Source organism: Paroedura picta, unplaced genomic scaffold, assembly GCF_049243985.1.
Source record: "Paroedura picta isolate Pp20150507F unplaced genomic scaffold, Ppicta_v3.0 Ppicta_v3_sca21, whole genome shotgun sequence".
NCBI lineage: Eukaryota > Metazoa > Chordata > Lepidosauria > Squamata > Gekkonidae > Paroedura > Paroedura picta.
Window position 1 is genome coordinate 4773651 of NW_027518618.1, and position 24928 is coordinate 4798578.

At 54.6% G+C, this 24928-nt stretch overlaps 2 protein-coding genes across 2 annotated transcripts in view; one reads left to right on the forward strand and one right to left on the reverse strand.

Annotated features, from left to right (window-relative positions):
* SPTBN4 (spectrin beta, non-erythrocytic 4) overlaps positions 1–16250 on the reverse strand; it is a 79315-nt gene extending 63065 nt beyond the window's left edge. Inside the window, exons 1-6 of the mRNA XM_077318725.1 lie at positions 16110–16250; positions 11517–11732; positions 8614–8765; positions 8243–8416; positions 7616–7707; positions 6977–7057 (exon numbers count right to left, since the gene is read on the reverse strand). Coding sequence (XP_077174840.1) covers positions 6977–7057; positions 7616–7707; positions 8243–8416; positions 8614–8765; positions 11517–11679 — 662 coding nt within the window. The 5' untranslated portion in view covers positions 11680–11732; positions 16110–16250. The remainder of the gene's footprint in view (positions 1–6976; positions 7058–7615; positions 7708–8242; positions 8417–8613; positions 8766–11516; positions 11733–16109) is intronic.
* Positions 16251–16356: 106 nt separating this feature from the next.
* On the forward strand, positions 16357–24389 carry BLVRB (biliverdin reductase B). Its single transcript, XM_077318735.1, has 5 exons — positions 16357–16674; positions 17939–18100; positions 18186–18275; positions 20023–20154; positions 23906–24389. Exons 1-5 carry the CDS (start codon positions 16368–16370, stop codon positions 24067–24069), a joined length of 855 nt encoding a protein of 284 aa, XP_077174850.1. The 5' UTR covers positions 16357–16367; the 3' UTR covers positions 24070–24389.
* Positions 24390–24928: the final 539 nt, after the last annotated feature.

The window sequence follows — 24928 nt, forward strand, 5'->3', positions numbered from 1 at the left end:
TGGCAGGGAAGTGAGCTGGTGCAGGTCAGAAAACCGAACCTTGGTGCACCGCACCCTGAGGCAAAAGAGTGTTCCTGTTGCTGGGAGAAGGGTGTGTGTCTGGGATCCATAGGTGGCCAACTGACCCTCCGAGAAGGGAATGAAGTCACCAGTCATGAGTACCAAGGAACCAGCCTCCCCTGCAGGCCCGAATGCTCCTTGGAAATCAGCCAGGGTGTTCCTAACCACATTAGTTGAGTACCTCGGACTTCCATCATCTGAGAACTCTGATGATGAAAAAGCAGAGGCCCATAAGCCAGTGGGAAATGGGGCCAACCTGCTGTGAGGCAGCCTCACCAGCAGGTATCATCCAGGGTTTGAGATCAGTGAGTCCCATACCCCTTCTCCTTTTACCTGTGAATCTTTCTGACATGAAGGAGTGGGGTCACAAATCCAGGGGGTGCTGGACTGTGGCTGCACCCAGATTGATTAATCCAGGAGTGGTCCAACATCCGCATCTGGCTACAAGCTTCCTTGGCTCCCCATCTCAAAAGGAATGGGTCTAGAAGAACTGAAGAGGCTCAGCCACTTCATGCAGATGTATGGACGCTTCTCCAAGGGGGGGGGGCAGCTACACATCAAACGGCCTCCCTCCACGCAGGTATTGGGGATCATCGGGAGATGCTACGGCCAATAGTAGCACCAGGAGCAGCCTTCCCATTTGTCCAGGGGTTGGATTGGCTCTGGCGGCAGGATCCTAGTGTACAACGGTGAGCTTGAGTGTGAAAATTCAATAACGCAGGGTGCTAGGCCTATTGCCACTTGGTGGCACCCATCAGGAGCTCCCAGAATCCATCATGCACAATGGACCTACCCCGGACTGAATGAGCGGACCTGAGCACAGAGGGGTGGGATGCTCTATCAAAGGAATACCAGGACTTGGGGGAGGTGTTTGAGGAACAGGAATGTAATAATCTCCCCCCTCACTGCAAAACTGACTGTGCAATTGAATTGAAACCAGGGGAGCTCCTGCCAAAGGCAAAGATCTACTCCAAGCCTGCAAGAGATGAGCCTACAAGAGTTGGGGGAACTGCAGAGGTTGCTGGACAAGAACCTAGGCTGGAGGTTCATCCAGTTGGCCAAGTTCAACATGGCCGCGCCGATACTGTTTGCAAAAAAGAAGGATGAGATGTTGCGGCTGTGTACGGACAATGCCATTTCCATACCCCTGATAAAAAAACCTTTCGGGGCAGTTGGGATCAGGTAGGATTTTTACTAAGCTGGACCTGAGGGAGGTGTTCTACAGGGTATGAATAAAACATGGGCATGAGCACCTTACACCCTTCAACACTCTCATGGGGAAGTTCGAGTACCACCTTATGCCATTCAGTCTCAGCAGGGCACTGGGCGTTTTTATGAATCTCATAAATGAGGTCCTGCATGATTTATTGTATAAGGCAGTGGTCCCCAACCTTTTTATCACCGGGGACCGATCAACACCTGACAATTTTACTGAGGGCCAGGGTGGGTAATCTTTTGCCAAAGGATGTTGCCACTGCCACCTGAGCCCCTGCTCCACTTGCTTTCCCACTGGTGCCCTTGACTTCCTGCTGCCCACTGGGGGGCGCTGCCAACAGCAGCTGCGCAGTGCCACACTGAGGGGCAGCCCCAGCCATGGCGACCGCTGGAGAGCACCAAAGGTGAGCTGGCGGCAGAGTGGCAGGGCAGCCCCTGAGGCAGCAGTCGGGGAAGAGCTGCGGACCTATACCGACTGATCAGCAGACCGGTCCTGGTCCCCGGACCGGGGGTTGGGAACTACTGGTATAAGGGGTTTTTGATTTTTCTAGATGATGTTTTAACTTATTCAAAAACATGGGATGAACATGTACGCCTGGTTCGGGAGGTACTGAAATGGCTGGGCGCCAACCAACTTTATACAAAGTTGTCCAAGTGTGAATTCCATCAGGAGTATCTAGACTTTCTGGGCTAGCAGGTGCCTTCCCAGGGACTGAGCATGGAGCTGGTGAAAGTATGTGATGTGTTGGGCTGGGCTCCACCCCTCACCACGTGACAGCTGCAGAGTTTCCTAGGATTGGCCAATTTCTACCAGGACTTTATAGCAAACTTTCCTTAGGTTGCTCTCCCCCTCAAAGACTTCTTGAAATTGAGAGGGGGAGCAAACAGATGGCCAAGGAGAAGGAGACAGTGTCAGCTCGGGAGCAACTGATGAGTGTTGCTTTCTTCCTTACAATGTATATAGGTTGCAGGAGAGTGGGGGCTACTTGAGTGTTGTTTTTTGTCTGTTCCTTGCCCAGGTGGTAGGGGACTGCAGCTACTTGCATTAGCCAATTGTCACTGGATGGCAGAATTTCCTGGGGCTGACTGCTAGGTCCACCCTCTGCTAGATGGGCCTTTGTGCTATAAAAGGCTTTTGCTCATGAGAGGCAGTAGAACAAGCAGCTGGGCAGGGAGAAGGAGAAAGTGCCAACTCAGGAGCTACTGGGGAGTGTTACTTTCTTCCTTACACCGTGTGAGGGCAGTGTGTGAGGGTATTTAGGTTCCAGGAGAGTGGGGAATGTCTGAGTGTTGTTGGTTTGTTTTTTTGTCTGTTCCTTGCCTGGGTGGGGGGGGGGACTACTGATTTGCCTTAGTTGGCAGTTTTTCCTGGGATGACTGCTAGCTCCACCCTCAGCTGGGTAGGCTATAAAAGACTCTTGCTCACCGGATGTGTGCCAAAGGCACATGGGAAAGGGCAAGAGATAAGAGCTCTTGGCTTGTGGATCAATCTGGAGGACTCTGTAGCTATTCCAGTATTTTCAGAAGGAGTTTGGTTCTTCCGGCAATGGATCAAAGTGGCATAGCTGGCGATGGATCTGAGGTTGTGGGGCATGTCTGTACTTTTACTTCAGGTTAACTTTAAATACACCTGCACCAAGTGATAGTTAGTAGCCCTCCTGCAGGAGAAGGTACAGAAGGTAGAAGAACGCCCGTCCACACTTGGTTCTCAAAAGGAGGGTGAAGAGGTCTTGGAAGGAACTCATGGAGCTCTTTTTGGAGGGCAACTGGGAGAGGCGGGAAAGGTGTCTCACCAATTAGAGGAGAACCCGATACAAGAGGACAACGGATGGAAGAATGTCACCCAGAGGTGTCAAAAAATAAGATGTTCTGCCGCTCTGATTATCAGGAACTGTTTCCAGGATCTGCCTGTAGATGGTGACTCTGGACCACAGGAACAAGGGCTATTCCCCCAACTCCCTCAAAGCTTAGAAGACATTTCACAGGCCCCTGCGGATGAGAGGATTAGCTCTTCTGCTCCCTGATGCATTAGAACTAGGAGACATGTGCAGGTAATTGGGGATTCCCTATTGAGAGGTGTAGAAGCCAATGTGTTGACCGGTCTCGTTGTCTCAGGAGGTATACAGTCTGGTGTGGGCGAAGCACTGGAAGGCGACTGAGACTCCAACTATCTCTACATGGCTTGACAAATTAGCGGACTTAGCAAAAATGGCAAGACTCACTAACATGGTTAAGAAGAAGCCACCGGAAGAATATGATGAACGGTGGAGTGATTATCTGGACTTTCTTAAGAAAGACAGCAGTAACTGTTAGGTTAGGACCAATATGCAATGGGAACTGACTATATATTTCTTGAGATAATATTAGACTACACTACGTATGGTATACTTGTATAGACGATGTATAGACAATGAAATAATTACTTATCAGCTGGTCGCTTTTTTCTCTTTTACCTTTCTGTAAATGCTTTATATAATAATAAATAATAAAATTAGGAGGTATACTGTCTACCTAGTGCGAGAATGTCACGGAATGGATGGAAAGACTAGTAAAGCCCAAGGACTTCCTGCTCATTCATGTGGGAACAAATGGTACTGCCCAGTGTTGGGTGGAACATATGAAATGAGACTACCAGACTACCAGGCCTTGGGGGGGGGGAAGCGAAAAAGGTGGGAGCACAGGTTGCATTTTCATGTGTTCTTCCTGTTAATAGCCAAGGGTTAGGAAAGGAAAGAAAAATAATGTAGAAAAATGACTGGCCTTGTCTTTGGTGTCATCAGGAAAGGTTTGGATTTTTGGACCATGGAGCACGCTACGGTGATGAGGCTCTTCTACCGGGAGATGGTTTGCACCTCACATGGGTGGGAAAAATGTCTTTGCGAAGAGGCTTGCGGGCCTGGTGAGGAGGGCTTTAAACTAAGTCCAATGGGGGAGCGATACGTATATTCAAAGTCTGGTTCAGTTATGATAACTGTAGATGGGAACATTGCAGATCTAAAGGGAATGGCACATATGCAGGGAACTATCAACTTACAAGAAAGTTGAAAAACTAAAACACTGGGGAATTCGTGTGAAGGATTATGATGTTCCTAATGCACAGAGTATGGGAAACAAGCAGGATGAACTAGAAGTCCTAATGAACAAAGGGGACCAGGGGATAACACTCACAACTGGAGTGCAGCTAATTTAAAACGGATGGACAAATAAAGAAGGGCGGCAGAGTAGAACTATATGTTAAGAATGTATATGAGAAAATGTTTTAGCATGAGAGTTCAGCTAAGCATCTTTGGGTAAAAATAAAAGGAGTGGTTAGGAGTGCGGACTTCTAATCTGGCATGCCGGGTTCGATTCTGCGCTCCCCCACATGCAGCCAGCTGGGTGACCTTGGGCTCACCACAGCACTGGAGTCCCCATGGAAATCGGGTGACTGGTGTACTTGTCCACCAAGCACCTCTGCAGCCAGCAGCCCTCCTGCAAATTGGGGCCTTGGTTTGTGGGGTCCTTCCTCATCTCTCGTCTTATTAATGAGATCACTGAGGAACTTTCTCTTCCTAAGATAAAATAAAAATGTCCATCCTGTGTTTCATTACTACGTGCTCCTGAACTGGACAAATGGCCTTCCACCCCTGATGCTCCAATCCCTGTACATAGATCAACACACCCACTACGAAGTCAACAAAATCTTGGACGCCAGGGTGCATTGGTGTAAACTCCAGTACCTTGTGGACTGGAAGGAATTCCCCACTGGGGATTGGGAATGGGTGGAAGCCACCCATGTTTGGGCGCTCAGGCTAGTCTGGGGGCCTTTTTGCACGGGGATCTTTGTTGCAAATTGGTCACTGAATGAAAAATCGCCATTTAAAATAGTGGAATTCGTCGTTATGCATACCTGCCTTTGTAGTGGAATCAGTTGCGTTTTTTAGCGTTTCCCACAGGCTTCCGGTCTCGGCAGAAATCGCTAGAAAGGAAGCGCTATTGCCAAGCTCGTCCCGCCCCTGGCCGTCAAGCAGCCAATGGGCAGCCGTTAGCATGCTCCCAAACAGCCCCTTTCCCTTTAAGGAAGGTTTTTTTAAAAAAAAAAAACAGACCCATTGTAACGAATCTGGGTAGATTCGTTGCAACGGAGAGACCCATCCAGCTGCCTGGGGTGTTTGAGCTGTCTTTTGATCGTTTGATCGTTAACACGCTGCCTCAGAGTGAAAAAAAAAAATCCCCCCCCCCTCTCACGGGCCCGATTTTCGGCTGAATGGAATGTGTGAAATGTGTGTGCTTAGTGACTGAAGGGGAGGGACTGAAGCCGGGAAGCCTCTGTTTGAGCTGTCATTTGATCGTGGCCACGCTGCCTCCGAGTGGGGAAAAAAATCCCCCCCCCCTCACGGGCGCGATTTTCAGCCGAAACAGTGTGAAAAATAAAGGGAAAATACATCAGCAAACGGGCTTCTGCGGGCTTCTTGTGCTTAGTGACTGTAAACAGCTCTGAGGAGGGACTGCAGCCTGGGAAGCCTCACTGGCTAAACGGAGGCTCGCCGGTGCGTTGATCTCCACTCGCTCGGGGAAAAAAAAATGGCGATCGCTTCGCCGGAAGTTTGGAGGACAGGCTCAGGAGGAGGGACTTTGAAGAAACCGCAACAATGTTAACGCACAGGTCTTTATCGCTATTGTTGCAGATTGGTTGCAGGAGTGTATCGCTTTCCGGAGGGTGAATCCACTTTTTGGGATTCCCCTGAAAGCGCTACAACGAAGCGCTTTTTGCGGGTTGGTTTCAGGAGTGTTGCAGATTGTCTACGACGTCGTGGGTTATTCCAAATTAGTAGCGTTTTCAATTAGCAACCATTGTGCTATTTTGAAGCCGTGCGAAATGGCCCTGGGACTTTCACTCTGCCTACCCCGGGAAGCCTTTCCTAATGTCTGTTGTAGCGGGGGGGGAGGGGGTGATTTTGAAGCAGAGGAATGTCAGAATGCTATGCTTCTTCCGCCACAACTAATAGTAGCTTTGTGATCTGTTAGTGCAATTGGCATTTTGGCCATGGTTTATTGCCTTGTTTTATTGCCTCTTCCCCACCCATCTCCATTCCCCTCCAGAAGGAAACCTTGGGTTGTGACTCTCTGGTTGTTGTGACTGTTTGATGTTAGCCTTCTTGCTCTGAATAAATGAAACCTTTTGCACCAAGTCAAGGGTTTGCTTGTCTGAGCAACTGAAGATTCTCACAGAGACAACCATGCTGAATGCATTGGCGGATTCTTTGTGAAAGCTGTACAAGCAGAGAGTGGGACATTCTCGCCGGAACCATATGCCTGAGGACAGGGAAACCCACCATTCCTTCCCCAGACCGTCAGGCCTACTCCTCCCTTCCATCACCCTTGCTGTTGTACATGATTGCTCTGATACCTTTTGGTGTGGGTCCAGGAATCACACTTTTACCAGCTTGCTTTTAGTTCTTTTTAAAATGTGAGTCTGTGACTTCTGTCTGTCTTTGTCCCTTAGATATTTAAACTTTGAGCAGGAGTATGGAAAGGCAATGCTGTGGGATGGTTAGGGGTTTCTGATGTGGTCGCCTGCTACAGCATGTACTCCCTGCTGAAATCGCCAATAAAGAGCTGATTGTTTGCCCAGTAGGCTGGCGTTCTGCCTACGAACCCACATATTTTACACCAGCCACGTCCACTGCTGTCCAGTACGTGGGAGGGATCCAGCACTCACCTGTGCTTGTGGATGAGAGCATTGAATGCCAGTCCGTCCCTCCAGCTGGTGGTAAAGTTCTGGATGTTGACCTCCGGGTACCTGGTGGGATGGCAAGATGCAGAACAGATCAGCAAAGCAGTGGTGGGCAAGTCTGTTGCCAGCATGCTGGGCATTAAGAATTCCCCCCCCCCTACAAACTGCCCATCCACCAAAGGCTAGGATGTGCCCCCCTCCCTGCGTTCCTGGAAAGGGAGCTGAGAAAGAGCTTGGCTGAAGGTATTAAGAGCAGGGATCTGGGCAATGGTTCTCAGGTGGCATTTGTTGACTGCCATGTTAGACTAGAGTAGATCTGAAGTGTGCCTGATAAAACAGAATAAGAAGAATATCCTGCCTGGGGCATTGGAGATGCGTGGTTAGCATCTTTAGATTGGAACCTTCTGGGTATTGTTCAAATATTCTTCTCTTGTTTACAGATTGGCTCAGCTACTTCCTGCCCTTCAGAAGACGGTTAGTCAGACCGCTAGTACTCTCTCTTTCCTCTCTTACAAAGTTTCTTCCTCTCCTCAACAGAACTAGTTTTAAGCCACCTGTGCTGCATCCCTTTGCACATTCATGCTCCACCAACACACCAGATCCGCCCTCCATCCCGACACTCACCCAGCAGTCTTCATTTGGCACCAGAGGAGCAGAGCGTCCTTGGCAGAGCGGGTCTCCCGGTTGTCTTCGGTCTCAATCTTGATCACCTGGATCTGGGAGGGGGCCGTGGGGAGAGTTGGATCAGTCCCCCACAGGACATGCAAAGAGTCCCTGGTCCCACTCCCCTTCTCCTCACAGCCCCCTCCTCAGGAAGGTTCCTTCTGTCTACCCCTTTTCCACTTTGCCCGGTGCCACACAAAGGGTCGGGGTGCTCTGGGGCCGGCTGTGCCACTCTGCATCCAGCTCTCACTGGAGGGATTCCCGAAAGCGGAGTTTTGCCTCTAGCTCTGTGCCCCCCTTCCCCAACCTCCCTGGAAATGAAGCCTGGCATTTCCTTCCAGCAGAGAAGTGCTGTGGGAAAGGCCAGTGAGCCCCACAAGCTGAGCCGCCTTAGCTGAACCCCGGAAGGCAGGGAGGCTGGCCCCTGAGGCACCCACCCCAGATCCCCAAGGAGAGGGGGCTTCGTGAGCTCAGTGAGGGGCACAGAACTGGCCCCAACCCCACCCATCCCCTCCCCCACCGCACATAAACACTGCAGTAGACATTGGGTGGCATTAACTCTGGGCCCTCCCAGCCCAGCAGCCTCACCTGGAATCGGAGAATGATGGTCCAGATGAGGCCCAGAGTCAGCCGTTGGTTCCCGTCCACAATGTCATGGGAGCCCACATTCTCCAGGTGGACCCTCTGCTCCTTCAGGAACTGCAGGGCCTTGTCCACATTCTCCAGGGAGTGGATTCTCATCCGGCCTCGGGTTGGTTTGGGCTTCAAAGGAGGCAGGGTGGAAAGGGGGCGTGGGAAGGCAAGCCCTGGGCAGACTGCAGGGTGCACTGCCCCCCAAACACCTGCTGCATCCACCCCCAGCATCACCCCTGCAGCTCAGCACCAGAGCCCCATTTGCAAAACCTCTCTTTGAGAGGGAAGCCCCGCCCACTGGAGACCAGCAAGCCCCCCCCCCTTACCAGCTGCTCCCCAGACAGCACCTCCAGGAGCTTCGTCAGCATGCAGCCATCCCGCAGGTCTGTGTAGAGGTCACTGATCCGGCAGGAGACAAGAGCCAGGTGCGAATTCACCCACTTGGTGAAGGTCTTCTTCTGCACGGCCTCCCGCTCATCTGGTGGGATTCACCCCAGTCAGCCTTTTGCTCCCCAGGCCCCTCCCCTTTTCCTCCCTCCCTCAACCCTTCTGCAGAGGGGTTGTGACCAGGGAGTGTCCCCCTGCCGCCAGCAACAAAAACACGCCCTCTCTCCCTGAAATCTGCCACCATTCGTGAGGACTGGAAGGCAACCAACGCAACCCATCTCTTTATGAAAAAGGTTCCAGAAATTACTGGCTGGTCAGTCTAACACCAGTACTGGGTAAACTGGTGGAATTAAAGGCAGAATGAGTAGGCACACTGATGAACAAAAACCATAGAGGAAGAATCAGCATGGATTCTGTAAAGGGAGACCTCGTCTCACTCGTGTGTCAGAGTTCTTTGAAGGGGTGAACAAGCATGTGGACAAGGGTGACAGAAAGCTTCAGATAAAGGTCCTCATCAAAGGAAACTCAGCTAAGGAAACGCAGCTGTCCCCTTGTGGCTTAGAAGCTGGTTAATTAGCAGATGATGCTAAGTTGATCTGGTCAGTGAGAACCAGGGAGGATCATGAGGCGCTCCAGAGGGACCTGTCGAGGCTGGGCAAGGGGGCATCAATGTGGCAAGAGGGTCAATGCGAGCAAGTAAAAAGTCTACGCGTTGGAGCCAGAAATCCCAACTGCACGTTGATGGGGTCTGCACTGGCGGTAACTGACAGGACAGAGATCTTGAGTCATAACTCAATTTTGTTCCTGGTGGAAGGAGATCTCAGGAGAGCTGAGGGCCTTATCCGAGTTCCACATGGCCTGCAAAACAGAGCTCTTCTGCCAGGTCTCTGGCTGGGGTCAGAGCCAGGAACAATGGGGGACCCTCCTCAGGCTATGCGGTAACATCTAGTGTATCCCACCCTGAGGGGTGGGCGGCTGCAGGGAGGGGGGGAGGGATTATATCTCCAATCTTGTTTTATCCTTTTTAAAACTATGTTCTGCTGTTCTGTTATGTGACGGGGTTTTATCATGTTTTATGGGGGGGTCATATTGTACCCTGCCACAAGTCTCTGGAGAGTGGCAGGATAAAAATCTAATAAATAAGTTTAGTATTCAAATAATTTCAGAATATGTTGAACAACTAAGGGCCCTGGACAGACCCCTGAGGCACCCCACTCATCCCTCCTCCTCAAGAAGATGACGAACTCTTTACGAGCACCTTCTGGCTGCTATCTCAATCCACCTAACAATAATAGCATCCATAGAAACCCTACAACAGGTGAAGGCCATGATGCAGTAGAAGGAAAAAGTCTCAAGCTAGCGATGGCGAAGAGATTTAATGTTCAAACCAAATTCACAATATTCAAAAACGTATTCCCAGGTATATGCCCGTTTTCGATTTCTTCATCAGTGAATTCTAAATCTCAATATTGTAATCTCAATCCTCTAATAATGTTTTTTATGAGACCCAAACTGGTCTCATAAATTCAAATTTGTAAAAGGTAAAGGTATCCCTTGTGTAAGCACTGGGTCATGTCTGACCCCTGGGGTGACGCCCTCCAGCGTTTTCATGGCAGACTCAATACGGTGTGGTTTGCCAGTGCCTTCTCCAGTCATTACCGTTTACCCCCCAGCAAGCAAGCTGGGAACTCATTTTACCGACCTCGGAAGGATGGAAGGCTGAGTCAACCTTGAGCCGGCTGCTGGGATCGAACTCCCAACCTCATGGGCAAAGCTTTCAGACTGCATGTCTGCTGCCTTACCACTCTGCGCCACAAGAGGCTCTTCAAATTTGTAGGGGGTCTACTAATATTAACTTCACTACATAGTTTTTCTTCTATAGTTTTTCCGTCCTGGCCCCCACCTGGTGGAACGAGCTCCCAGAAGAGATCAGGGCCTACCTGAACTCCCACAATTCCTCAGGGCCTGCAAAAGGGAGCTCCTCCACCAGGCATTTGCCTGAGACCAACCAACCCAATAACGTCCACAGGTCCCCCCTTAGACACCCCCTCCATGACTTGAACCAGCCTGACCTCTCTGGGGGGGGGGGGTTATCTAAGTTGCTGTTCCTGTTATTATTGTTGACGTTATCTCTGACTATGTTTAGACCATTCATGTGCTACCCCGCAACCTTGGTTGTATGTAAACCGCCCTGAGCCACATGGGAGGGCAGTGGAAAAATCTAAGGAGGAAGGCAATAAATATCTGGGTAGCTGAAACCTCCCATGAGAAGGCCTGAGACCTTTGTCATCTGGCCTAGGAGCCTCTCATCCAAGACCTCTGCTGGGCCTGGTTTGGAGGATTGAAGGATTACGATATCCTCAAGAGGTGCCTGAAAAAATCAATGTTGCAGCCTCACTTGGGAGACTGGGTACAGTTCTGGTCACTGCTCCTCACAAAAGACATCCTGTGTTTGGGAAGGGGGCAAAAGGGAGGCAACGGAAGGCATCAAGGGGATGGAGGCCCCTCCCTGTGAAGTAGGGGGAAGAGGGGAGGGCTCTTTGGCTTGGAGAAATGAGGGCTGAGGGGTGACAGGAGAGAGGTTGACCGAATTATGCACGGGAGAGAGAAGGCAGAGAAAGAAGTCCTCTTCTTCCTTTCTCACCATATAAAAACTCATGGCCATGCCTGGAAGTGGATGCGCAGGAGGCTTGGAACAGAGGAAAGGAAGTCCTTCTTCCCCCCAAGAGCCATTCCCTGCTGCCGCTTCAAGAGGGTACTGGATAGATGCATGTGGGACAGAGGTCCATGTGGGGCAGTGACCCCCCCCACACACACACACACAAAGATGCTCCTGACATACCTGCCAATGCCTTAATTCGTGAGCATTCAAAGAGCTTGGCCGTGGCCGTGGCCGTGGCCTCATCCCAGGGACGATGGGGATGGTCCGTGGTCTCCCACCGTGGGTTGTTGTTCTGTGGCTGCACCTCCATGTTGTCCAGTTTTGCTGGAGTCACGTTTGCCATCTGCCCTTCAAAGGAGGGTTTTCAGCAAAGGGTCCCCACCTGCCTGCTGGGCTCTGGGGTTGAGAAAGCACAGCATGAATTAATCCAGTGCTTGGGAAACAACACTTCAAACCAGGAGCACAGGCATGAATGCACACAAAGCTGCCTTAGACTGAGCCTGGCTTTTGGCCGATCAAGGTCAGTGTTGCTTGTCTTGGCTGGCAGCCGCTCTCCAGGGTCTTCCCCATCAAATACTGCCTGGTCCTTTGGACTGGAGATGCTGCCAGGGACAGAACCGGGGACCTGCCTGCCTGCTAAGCAGAGGCTCTGCCACTGAGCCAGGATCTCAGGCCAAGGTCTTTCCCATCCCCCTTCTGCCTGGTCCTTTTCACTGGAGATGTCTGGGATTGAACCTGGGACCTTCTGCAGGCCAAGAAGAGGCTCTGCCACTGAGCCAGGATGTCAGGCCAAGGTCTTTCCCATCCCCCTTCTGCCTGGTCCTTTTAACTGGAGGTGCTGGGGATTGAACCTGGGACCTTCTGCAGGCCAAGCAGAGGCTCTGCCACTGAGCCAGGATCTCAGGCCAAGGTCTTTCCCATCCCCCTTCTGCCTGGTCCTTTTAACTGGAGGTGCTGGGGATTGAACCTGGGACCTTCTGCAGGCCAAGCAGAGGCTCTGCCACTGAGGCAGGATGTCAGGCCAAGGTCTTTCCCATCCCCCTTCTGCCTGGTCCTTTTAACTGGAGGTGCTGGGGATTGAACCTGGGACCTTCTGCAGGCCAAGCAGAGGCTCTGCCACTCAGCCAGGGTCTCAGGCCAAGGTCTTTCCCATCCCCCTTCTGCCTGGTCCTTTTAACTGGAGATGCTGCCAGAGATTGAACCTGGGACCTTCTGCTTGCCAAGCAGAGGCTCTGCCGCTGAGCCAGGGTCTCAGGTCAAGGTCTTTCCCATCAAATACTGCCTGGTCCTTTGGCTGGAGATGCTGCCGGTGACTGAACCTGAGACCTTCTGCCTCCCAAGCAGAGGCGCTTCTAGAAGAGTTGAAGAAGAGTTGGTTCTTATATGCCGCTTTTCCCTACCCGAAGGAGGCTCAAAGCGGCTTACAGTCGCCTTCCCATTCCTCTCCCATTCCTCTTCTAGTGAGCCACAGCCCCTCCTGTCAGCCTACAGTATTCAGAAGGCCTCACATGTAACGCAGGAGCCATGGAAGGGTGGCCACTGACTTGGAGGAGGCAGCCTTGGCTGCAGTCACCTTGCCAGTTTGCAGCCGGGAGACAAGTGGAACCACAGAAATCCAGGCCGGACTTTTAGCTCTGCTGCTATAGGAGCCACTTGAGAAGTGACCTCTGAGCATGTCCAGAGAGACCAGCTTCAGCACTGAACACCAACAGCCAGAGCTTGGGTGAAGAGCACAGGCTTCTGGAGTCCCGCCAGACACAGGGGCCTTCGTGCTCCGGTGGAGAGGCAGCACCCTGTCAAACAGGAGTGCCCAAGAAGGGGAGGGCAGGACTGAACCAGGCAAATGCTCCCCAGGCCCTCCTGCAAAACCCCAGGGAATGGCTCTCCTTGCGGGAAAAGGCAACTTCTGGCTTCTCTTTGCCTCAGAGGCTCCATGGGCATGATCCACCAGAAAACTGGGGCAAGCCTCGCCTGGCAGCGCATTCTTCCAGGCAGGCCGACCACGCAGCACCAAGAGCCTCGCCACGCTCAGAGGAGAGGTTAGCAAGCCACGCTGGAAGAGGGCAAGCGGGGCAGGCAGAAGGCATCACATTGCTTCTGCAGAGACAACTATCCCAGTGTCACCCAATCCCTCTCTGAACTGAGGCAGAACTGGTTGGTCTGGTCTTTCTTCCTCCTGGATCAATGCAGCCCACCCCACCCCAGGAGACAGGCCAAGGGAATGGACCATTGAGGGACATGCCTGCCTCTGCCACTCAGGTTGCAACCTACAGCTCAAGTCCTGCCTGACGACACCTCTCTCTCCCTCATGCATGCACGCATGCATTCACACTCTCCTGGAGAGAGATGGCACCACCCTGGGATCCACAGCTGCCCATGGGGAGAGCTCTGATCGCTCTGCATGGTGCCCTTTCCTTCTGGGCAGGTGGCAGGGAGCCCCTCCAGTGGTGCAGCAGGGCGTTGTGCCTCCCCTGGGCAATCCAGAGCCAGGGCCTGCCCCTCCCAGACTGCATCCGAAAGGAAAGGGCTGTCTTCCTTGGGCAGCCAACGTCCTTCCTGGGAGACTCTCCCCAGCAGGATCCAAGTACAGGCCCCCTTGCCAGCTGACTGGGATGCTTCTGAGTTTGGCAGCTGGGCCCAGAGGTGGCCTGCAGCTGCCATCCTTCCGCACAACATTCCCGCCAGGCAGGCCACTGAGATCTCCAATTCACTGAGGCCACTGGCTCATCTCCAACCAGGAGGTGAACGTGGGTCCCTCCTTGCAGCTGTCCCAGACAGTCAGTTACTGGGGGGGCTGAGCTGTTGGGGAATGCCCCCCCCTTGCAGTGACAAAGCTTTTTCTGACACAGATGGAAATGCATTCCTGATTCAGAGCTGGAGATATATATGGAGATATTCTTATTGAAATATATGGGCATTTTGTTTTCTGAATTGTATAATTTAACCTCCATTGAATTTATAGAGAGGTGGCAAGAAGTACAAATTTTAGAAGTTGAGCTCCAAATCAGATACCTTCAAAAGACTAGCTGGAGCAGCATGTAACAGTAAGTTACTGCCATGTTTATACAAATTAAATATATAAAATAAAAATATTTCATCAGACGTTTTTAAATATATGCTCATTCTAGCATGTTTTGAACATTTATTTTTTCAGGATTTTTCCTGGCCACCCAGGAAGCTTTTTGATTTTATACATGAGTCTTCACACAAATCCTCACAATTATTTGACCACTGAAGAAGAACCCCTTGGGTCAAAACGCACGTGGTCCATTCTGTTGGTCTGTTTCATGTGCCGTTAGAAATGGGTTGCTTTTAAATTATGATGACCATGTTTTTGATATGTTGAATTAGTGCACTTTATTTTTATAAATATTTGTGAAATTTTTAAAAATCATTTTTCCAGCTCAAGCTTTGGGTTCCTAAACTGTAGGGGAGAAGCTACCCCTCCCCCAGATCTCAATGATCTCAAAGTCCTTGGCACCGATGACCTCAGCAGTCCTTTCAACACCCCTGCATGGTAGGACAGCATTATGTCCCTTTTTTGAGGCCAGGGAGTGCAGCTGAGAGACAGCACAGGACTTGTCCGAGGCCTCCTGTGAAGTTCAGGGCAGAGGGGAGATTTGAAGGGGGGGGGCTATTCACCACAGTGTTCAGCCAGTCCTGTGAGGATGTGGGACAGTGTGCTGGTAAAGCTGCCGACCTCCCTTTGGGCTCTCTAGGCATTTCTCAGCAGAGCATCTGCCCGGGAAGCACTCCGCATATCTTACTGATGCAAAAACAACTGCAATCTGGGGGACAACAAAGCTCACAAGGTGTCACACTTTCAGTCTGGCCTACCTCAGGGGCTTGTTGTGAGAAGAGAAAGCCCCTTGGGGTTCCCCTGGGAAGAAATCCATCAAATCAATGAATATGGCACTTGCACAGGGAGGGGCCGAGGTTCAGAGCCAGAGGCTCTGCTCAGCATGCTGGTGGTCCCAGGTTCAAGGCCCGGCAGCACGGCCAGCCAAAAGGATGAGGCGGGAAGAGACGTGAAAGGCCATGAGCAGCTGCCCGCCTGGCTGGACGGACGGACTGACCTTGACGGACCCTGGGGGAGGGATCCAGCATGAAGCAGCTCCAAGCCGTCAATGCACCCCACGGAATCCTGAATGGAAAGGAGCCCCTCAAATCTCATGCTTCCGAGGCAGGCGGCTTCTCAAGAGGCCTTGAGGACGGCGGGGGGGGAGGACTTCCTGAAGGCGCCTCCCCTGCCCCCCCGTCCCATCCCCCTGCAGAGGCTCCTGGGACGACCCCGACCCAATCCCCGGGCCTTCCGCAGCCGGAGGAGCTCACGGGCTGCCCTCCCGGGGTCTCCGCACCGCCTGCCAAGGTCTCCCAGCAGCCCCCCCCCCCGCCCCGCGCGAGATGTCCCCGAGGCCGCGGCAGGGCGGGAAAGGCGGGGCGGGGGGCGGCAGGAGTCTCCCCGGGACAGGCCCCCACTCGCGGTCTGCTCGCCCTCCGACGACCCATCCATTCCGGCGCGGCGGGGGGACAATGGGCAGGGCGGGCGGAGCGAAGCCTGGAGGGGAGCCCGGGTCGTCCGGGAGCCAGCCCCCCCTTCCCCCTCCCCCGAGAGCCCTCCGCCCAGGGCCAGGCCCGAAGGCGCCCCGTCTGCCCCGCAGAGACCCCCCCCCCGCCCCGGGCGAGCGCCGCGGCGCTGCGGAGGTCCGTCTCCCCGCTGGGCCCGCCGCCTCCTCCGCCTCCTCCGCAGCCTCCTGCCGGCCCCGCACTCACCGGCGCCCAGCGAAGCCGCGCCCTGCCCGGGCGCCTGCAGCCTCCCGCGCCCCTGGCTCCGGCGGCGGGCACGAGCAGCCCGACTCCTCGGCAGCATCACCGCCGCCCGGCCCGGCCCGGCAGCCAATCCGCGCCGCCCCGCCCCGCCCCGCGCCGGACCCCGACGGACGCCCCCCTCCCTTCCCTCCCTCCCCCCCTCCCCGGCGCGGCTGCCTCCCCGAGGGCTGCGGGCCAAGCTCTCCCCGCGGCCAGGCAGGGATGCTCCTTCTTGCGGGCCGCCCGCCTTCCCCTCCCTTCCTTCCCTTCCCGCTCGGCGGGGACTGGCCGGGCAGGGCGCGGAGGATCGCGGCGCCTCCCCCTGGCCAGCCCCCGCGGGAGGAGCTCCGGGCGGAGTGCGGCGCTGGGCCGAGGCAGCTAGCGGCGGAGGCGGCGACGGAGACGGAGACAGAGAGCCCAGCGCAGCCCAGCGCGGCCGGCATGGCAGCCCCCTCCTGCAGGCGCATCGCTATCTTCGGGGCCACCGGCATGACCGGCTCGGCCACCCTGGCGCAGGCCCTCGAGGCCGGTAAGGGGCGGCGGGAGAGGCCGGGGCCAAGGGGCTTTTGGGGGCCGCCGGGGGGAGGAAGTGCGGAAGGGGCTCGCGGCCAGGAGCCCCCCACCCCGAGGCAGGCAGGGACTCCGTCTGCGGCGCACGTGGCTAAGAGGCGGCCGGCCGGGAGGCTGAGCGGGAGCTCCCGGCCAAGCTCGCGGCTTTCGCCAGGCCGCGTCGGGGAGGGTCGGCGGGAGGGCTGGCGGGCGCCGATAAAGAGGCGCGCCCTTATCGGCCCCGGGCGGCAGGCTCTGCCGCGGGCGATTCGGAACCGCACCCTGCCCTGCTTCGGCACCATTGGCCCTGAGGGGCCCGCCAGGGATGCGGTCGTGGCTGGGGGGGGCACCCCACGGCCCCCCTGCCGTTCGCCACCCCCTTTCCCCGGCCTTGCCACAGAAGGGGCCTGGGAGGCGCCCCTCAGGGAGGCCGAATCCTCCGAGGCCTTTTCAGCAGCCGCTGGCAAATAGAGGCCGGGCCGAAAGCGGAACCGGTTCTCTCAGCAGGCCAACCCCTGTTTTGTGCCCACAAAGACCCGGGTTCCGTTTCTGGCCTCTCCGGGATCTGGATTCCAACCAAGCCAGGCAGAGAAAGAGCCTCCTCTCCTTGGGACCTGAGGAGCCGAGGCTGCAGCAGTGGGGCCCTGGGTGTTCCTGGGCAGGAGGCATCATGGCGGGGGTCCCAAGCCTCCCCCCGACTCCCCCACCCCACAGGCTTCAGCCGAGGCCTGAGCCTCAGTAGACATGGAGAACCCTGCGGCCTCTGCCCAGCCAGTCTGCTTTAACCCCCCGCTTTCCGTCCGCAGGGAGCCTCCTCCCGTTTGTGACATTTTCGGTTTGGCCTTGTGTCAGGGCTGACCTGCGGGGACCCTGTGCGGTGTCGAGGGAAGGGGTGTTCAGAGGGGTTTGCCCCTGGCAGCCTCTCTGCATGGCGGCCCAGGACTTCGCGGGGGGGGGGTTTCCCATCCACATCCCGCTTGGCTTCTGGAGTCGGGTGAAGTCAGGCTCCCTCTTCTCTTATTTTCTTCCCTCACCCCTCACCTTCCTCCCCAGTAGGGACTCATCTCCTTGCTCTCCTCACCTCTGGTTTATCTTCACAACATCCCTACAAGGCAGGGTTAGGCTGAGGGTGTGTGACTGGCTCAAGACCACCCCGTGGGGGTGCATTGCAGAGCAGGGATTTGTCCGTGGGTCTGGCTCGCGAACCGCCATGCTGACCGCCCTGCCCCTCTCCCTCTCCCCAGGCTACCAGGTGACGGTGCTGGTGCGAGACCCCGGCCGCCTCCCCCCAGAGCTGCAGCCCGCACATGTCATCGTGGGAGACGTCCTGAACCCGGAGGACGTGGGCCGGGCCGTGAGGGGCCAAGAGGCTGTGATCATCATCCTGGGCACCCGCAACGACCTGAGTACGCGAGGCGGAGTCTCCCCTGGCCCCCCACCCCCTTCCCCCGGACTTTCCTGACCCTCCCCTTTCTGTTCATTGCTCACCAGGTCCTACCACCATGATGTCCGAAGGCACCCGGAATATTGTGGAAGCCATGAAGGCCCACCGGATCCGCAAGGTGGTGGTTTGTCTCTCAGGTGAGCTCCCACTGCCCCTGGGGAGTCCTTGGGGTCTTGCCAGCCCCATTCCCTTGGGACCAGCCCCTTCCCACGTGCTGCGGCACCTGAACCCTGGGTGGAGCCAAAGCACACTGGACTGAGAAGCATAGGACCACAGAGTTGGCCAGGGCCATGGAGGCCATCTAGTCCAACCCCCTGCTCAATGCAGGATCAGCCTCAAGCAGCCAGAAGTCGCTGTCCAGCCGCTGCTTGAAGACGGCCAGTGAGGGGGAGCTCCCCACCTCCTTAGGCAGCCCCTTCCACGGCTGAACTAGACTCCTAGAATCCTAGAGGGGGAAGGGATCATGCAGGCCATCTAGTCCCACCCCCTGCTCAGTGCAGGGTCAGCCTCAAGCATCCAGAAGTCGCTGTCCAGCCGCTGCTTGAAGACGGCCAGTGAAGGGAGCTCCCCACCTCCTGAGGCAGCCCAATCCACTGCTGAACTAGACTCCTAGAATCCTAGAGTGGGAAGGGGCCATCCAGGCCCTCTAGTCCCACCCCCTGCTCAGTGCAGGATCAGCCTCAATAATCCAGGAGAAGGATCTGTCCAGCCGCTGCTTGAAGACGGCCAGTGGGGGGAGCTCCCCACCTCCTTAGGCAGCCCCTTCCCCTGCTGAACTAGACTCCTAGAATCCTAGAGTGGGAAGGGGCCATGCAGGCCATCTAGTCCACCCCCTGCTCAGTGCAGGATCAGCCTCAAGCATCCAGGAGAAGGATCTGTCCAGCCGCTGCTTGAAGACGGCCAGTGAGGGGGAGCTCCCCACCTCCTTAGGCAGCCCCTTCCCCTGCTGAACTAGACTCCTAGAATCCCAGAGTGGGAAGGGGCCATGCAGGCCATCTAGTCCCACCCCCTGCTCAGTGCAGGATCAGCCTCAAGCATCCAGGAGAAGGATCTGTCCAGCTGCTGCCTGAAGACGGCCTGTGAGGGGGAGCTCCCCACCTCCTTAGGCAGCCCCTTCCACGGCTGAACTAGACTCCTAGAATCCCAGAGTGGGAAGGGCCATGAAGGTCATCTAGTCCCACCCCTTGCTCAGGGCAGGATCAGCCTCAAGCATCCAGGAGAAGGATCTGTCCAGCTGCTGCTTGAAGACGGCCAGTGAGGGGGAGCTCCCCACCTCCTTAGGCAGCCCCTTCCACGGCTGAACTAGACTCCTAGAATCCCAGAGTGGGAAGGGCCATGAAGGTCATCTAGTCCCACCCCTTGCTCAGGGCAGGATCAGCCTCAAGCATCCAGGAGAAGGATCTGTCCAGCCACTGCTTGAAGATGGCCAGTGAGGGGGAGCTCCCCACCCCCTTGAGCAGCCCATTCCCCTGCTGAACTAGACTCCTAGAATCCTAGAGTGGGAAGGGCCCATGGAGGCCATCTAGTCCCACCCCCTGCTCAAGGCAGGATCAGCCTAAGGCATCCATTAAAATGTCTGCATTTGTCTGCATTTTCAACTTTGAATGTGGCTCATCAGGGGGGAAGCTGTTGTTGCTGAGGTTTCTGTTCTGCAGACCATGAGAGAGAATCGTTCCCAAGGCGCAGGATTTGAATTTAGCCCCCTACAGTCCAAGCACAGCAGTTGTTCCAGGGCATGGCCTCTGTCACAGTTCACTATGGTCACGTCCCATATGGGGGGGGGGACATTGCAGCACCAGCCGGCGCCCCGGGAGGCCTGTCCCACGGCAAGGGGGCACTGGGAGGGCAGCACCCATAACCAGAGGTTGTGCTCTTCTGACCCAGCGTTCCTGATGTGGGATTTGGAGAAGGTCCCTGCCAAGCTGCGGCCGCTGACTGAGGACCACATCCGAATGCAGCAGATCCTGAAGGAGTCGGGGCTGGACTGCGTCTACGTGATGCCCCCCCACATCGCAGGTCTAGCTCGTGGCTCTTGGGTATGGGGGCTGGGGGCTGGAACTGCCTTTCACTTACACGGAAGGAAGGGAGGGAGGGAGGGAGGGAAGGAAGGAAGGAAGGAAGGAAGGAAGGAAGGAGGGAGGGAAGGAAGGAAGGAAGGAAGGAAGGAAGGAAGGAAGGAAGGAAGGAAGGAAGGAAGGAAGGAAGGAAGGAAGGAAGGAAGGAAGGAAGGAAGGAAGGAAGGAAGGAAGGAAGGAGATGAAGGGTGGGAGGGACGGAGGGCAGCCGCCGCCCCTTTTGGAACCCATGTGCATCAAGACAGCCTCTTGGCCAAGTATTCGGTGCCTGACCAGTCTAGTGATCGACCCTGGCTGACTTGGAGATTTAAATCCCTTGGAGACTTAAGGCCTCGCTAGTCTCCCCACCAGGCCTGCTGAGGCCAGACCCCCGAGGGAGACTTCTCTTGGGCAGCACAAAGAAATATTATTGGCCAGAGGGCAGATCCTTGCCAGCGGAGCAGGGAACATTTGAAATAATTGTTTTTAGTTATTTATTGTATTTATATCCCGCCCTCCCCTGAGGTTCAGACCGGTTTACATAAAAACACAGAAAACAGTACATGGAACTCAACTTTTCATAGTATAGATAACTATAACATTAACATTAACTATAACATTAACTATAGCATTAAACATTAAACAGAGGTAACAGAATATAAGGCTGCGGACAGGTCCAGAGCAGAACGCATCGGTGAATTGTTGGGAGGGAGGGAGCAGAGGTCCTGCAGATGTTGCTGATCACCTGGCCTCAGCCAAATGCCTGGTGGAGAAGCTCCCTTTTGCAGGCCCTGCAGAATTACTTTAGCTCCGTCAGGGCCCTGATCTCCTCCGGGACCGCATTCCACCAGGTGGGGCTACGAGGGCTAGTTGAGGCTAGACATGCTTTAGGGCCAGGGATCATTAGCCGGTTGCTGGTGGCAGAGCGTAAACATCTTTGAGGGACAGGCAGGGAGGCGGTGCCACAGGTACACTGGGCCCTGACCGCACATGGCCTTCAAGGTGATTACCAGAACCTTTAGCCTTATCCAGAATTCAACTGGCAACCACTGTACTTGGTAGAGAATGGGCCCAATGTGAGCCCTCCATGGTGTTGCTGTGAGGACCCTGGCCGCTGCGTTTTGGACTAGTTGTAGTTTCCAGGTCAAGGCTAAGGGCAGGCCTGCATACAGTGAGTTGCAGGAGTCCAGTCTAGAGGTGACCGTCGCATGGATCACTGTGGCTAGGTGTTCTGGGGCCACGTAATGATGGATAGTAGCTTGCCTTGGTGGAGATGGTAAAATGCCAGCTGTGCTATCTTTGCGACCTGAGCTTCCATGGTGAGGGAAGCATCCAGAATCACACCCAGATTCTTGGTGGAGTGAGCCATAGAGAGCTGCACACCATCCAGGGTGGGTGGATGCACTTCCTCGCATGGGCCCTTCCTACCCAGCCACAGGACCTCCGACTTTGAAGGATTGAGCTTCAGGCGACTCTGCTTGAGACATCTTGTTAGGCAGGGTCTTAGCAAATACAACAGTTGCAAACTAACCCTGAGAATCCAGAATAAATGCAAGTGATAAAAATCATCCCTCCTAACATTTCTGAAATTGTAACTAAATTCCTAATGAATGCAGTTCTCTAAGCTGAAGGCAAACCAAGTCAAAGGGGAACAGGCAGAGTGTGATGCCACGAGGGAAGCCCAGGCAGGCACCACAAAGTCTTCTCCGACCAAAAGCCGCCAACAGAACATCCAGCCAGACCCTTCTGATAGAGAGGGCGGTAGCTGGCAACAAGCAGGGGATCCTTCTTGCTTAGACGTCTGCTTGTCCTCCCAATAAACTAACTGGAAGCTAAAGCTAGCACATCCCAATGACTACTAGAAGAAAAAGAAGAGCTGTTTTTTATACCCCACTTTTCACTACCCTAAGGAGTCCAAAAGCAGCTTACAAATACTTTCCCCTTCCTCTCCCCACAGCAGACACCGTGAGGGGCGGGGCTAAGAGAGCTATAATAGAACTGCTCTGCAAGAACAGCTCTAAGACAGCTTTGATTGGCCCAAGATGCTTGTGGAGGAGTGGGGAATCAAAGTTGGCTCTCCAGATTAGAGGCCACCGCTATTACCCACGGCGCCACACTGGCTTTAGGTGAATTAGGATACATCTTGATACTCTTCATGAAACTCTGACTGTAAGACAGGCGGGCTAAAATTAGAATGGTCTGTAATTAAAAAACAGTACTTTTGTTCTCTCTCCAGCTATGCTGCCTTGTTGACAGTCCTTGACCAGCACTTCAGACTTACGAATAGGGTTGCCAGCTCTGGGTTGGGGTAGCGCCTGCAGGTGTTGGGGGGAGAGCTTGGGAAGGGCACGTTTGGAAAGAGCTATCAGGGAATAACACCATAGAGCCCCCCCCCCCCCACAACCATTAAAGTAGCCGTTTTCTCCAGGAGAACAACCTTGGTCACCAGGAGATAAATGGTACTGCTGGGAGATGTCCAGGTACCACCTGGAATTTGGCAACCCAACCTAGGTAGTTTATGAAACGACATAAGAATGCATTGATTCACATCCATGCAAATAATAATATACGGATTTGTTTCAATTTGCACAAGGTTGAGTCTGCATTCGCGGCCAGATGTGGAACTTAACATTGTGGACATCCCTTTCTGGCCGGCATTCTCCTTTCGAGTGGTCAGCCAAGGAGAAATCCCGTTGAACTTGGTCCTGCTCAGTTTGGATTTTTGTCTCCCATACCAAAATGGCCAGATGAAGCTTAGCGTTTTATTAATGCCGCTCCTGCAGAGTGGTTACAGATGATTCTAGGTACAAGGGCCACAGACCGTTTAGGGCAGGGTTAGTCAAACTGCGGCCCTCCAGATGTCCATGGACTACAACTCCCATGAGCCCCTGCCAGCATTCCAATTGTATTGGAATTGCAGCATGGGAATTGTAGTCCATGGACTTCTGGAGGGCCGCAGTTTGATTACCCCTGGTTTAGGGCCTTTAAGGGCCTGACCAGAACCTTGAATCTGATTAGGTCTTCAATCTGGACCTTTGTGCCTTCTCCCATATGCTCCCCACAGACATTTGAGATCGAACACACAAAATGTGTTCAAGATCCTCAGGGCCAGGGGATTTAAATTGTTTTCAACCAGAGCCAAGGCTTCTTCCGCCCCGGCATCACCTGGTGGAACACTCTTCCGACCAAGATCAGGGCCCTGTGGGATTTAAGGCGGCTCCGCAGAGCTGTTCCATCAGGCCTGTGGGAGAGACCCACAGAATAACTTCAACAGGCTGGCTGGCCTACACAGACAACACCTTCTCTGCATCTATTGGCCTGCCCTGTAGCACTTCACGCCCCCAGCCCCCATGGAAGAGAAGGCGGCGAGCACTCTGGTTCTAAAATGCAAATCTTAAGTTTAATAATTAAGCCTTTTATTATCTGTTTTGTTGGATATCTATGTTGCTAGCCGCCCCGAGCCTTTGGGTCAGGGCAGCACAAGAACGAAGAGAATAAGCCAAGAAATGCAGTTGGGGGGCAGGGTGCGTGCCCTCTGCAGAGTCCTTGTAAGGAGCTGCACTTTGGACCAGTTGGAGGCACCAAAAGAACCAATCGATTGGAATTTGGCAGTCGAAACAACCCCTTCTGCAGAGCAGACACACCCCTGGTGCACGGAGTTCGTGGCGGGTCGCAGTGTGCCCCCCCCCAACCTGTCTTCTTTCCTTTCCCAGGGGACCAGCCGCTCACAGGGGACTACACCGTGACCGTGGACACTTCGGGGGGCTCCAGGGTCATCTCCAAGCATGACCTCGGGCACTTCTTCCTCAAGTGCCTGACCACCGCGGAATACGATGGGAAAAACGTATACCTGTCGAGGCATTACGCCAAGGAATAGTGCCCCCTCCCTCTTCCATCTCCTCCCCTCCCGTTCACTGGGGTGGAGACTGGACACTGGCCCCCAACGCAGAAGGAAACAGGGCACTTCTGCTCTGGCCTGGCCAAGCCCTCCCCTGCCCCCCTGCTTTCTGTTGTGGAGGATTTCCCGGCTGCAAAACCTCCCTGCTTGCTGCTGTAGCCCAGTGGTGGCACCCTTTGTGCCTTACTGCCAGCCCCCTGTGCACCTCACCCGCCCCCCTTCAAGCTCCCCCCCCCAGGCTTGCCTACTATGCTGTGTACCAGGCAGCAGGAGCATTAAAGGGTCACCTGTTTTCTGTGGCTCAAGCACTGCTGTGTCTCCTTCTTCAGAGCCAGCTTGGTGTGTTGGTTAAGAGCAGCGGCTTCCGATCTGGTGAGTTGGGCTTGATTCCCTGCTCCCCCACATGCAGCCAGCTGCGTGGCCTTGGGCCACTCACAGTCCTGCGCTGTTGTTACATCACAGGGTGTCTGTTGTGGGGAGAGGAAGGGAAGGCAATGCCTTTGAGACTCCTTCAGGCAATGAAAAGTGTGGTATAATGAAACAACTCATGTTTTTCTTCTTCACCTTCACCCTTGCCGGATACAGGGGAAACAGGGTGTGTGTTTGTGTGTGTGTGCTGGCCAGCCCCACAGGACAACCTTGGCCCAGTGGGTCTGGCCCCCTGTATCCTGAAGACGCCTTGTGGAATTCCTCCTCCTCCCACTGGGTCACAGGTGGTCCCGTGGGGAGGGTGTCCCCCACATGGGCCGCATCCCTTGGCTTTCCTGCCCTCACAGAAACCCCATGCCCGTGTGTGTCTCTCTGTGTGTGTAACACAGAGAGAGAAGCTCTGGACAGG

What these genes read in the sequence shown, in the direction of transcription:
- BLVRB (XM_077318735.1), top strand. Translation starts at nt 16,368, where the DNA reads ATGCTCCTTCTTGCGGGCCGCCCGCCTTCCCCTCCCTTCCTTCCCTTC. An exon ending in GGTGGTGGTTTGTCTCTCAG is followed by an intron (nt 18,276 to 20,022) that starts GTGAGCTCCCAC and finishes CTTCTGACCCAG; the next exon opens with CGTTCCTGATGTGGGATTTG. An exon ending in GATGCCCCCCCACATCGCAG is followed by an intron (nt 20,155 to 23,905) that starts GTCTAGCTCGTG and finishes TTCCTTTCCCAG; the next exon opens with GGGACCAGCCGCTCACAGGG.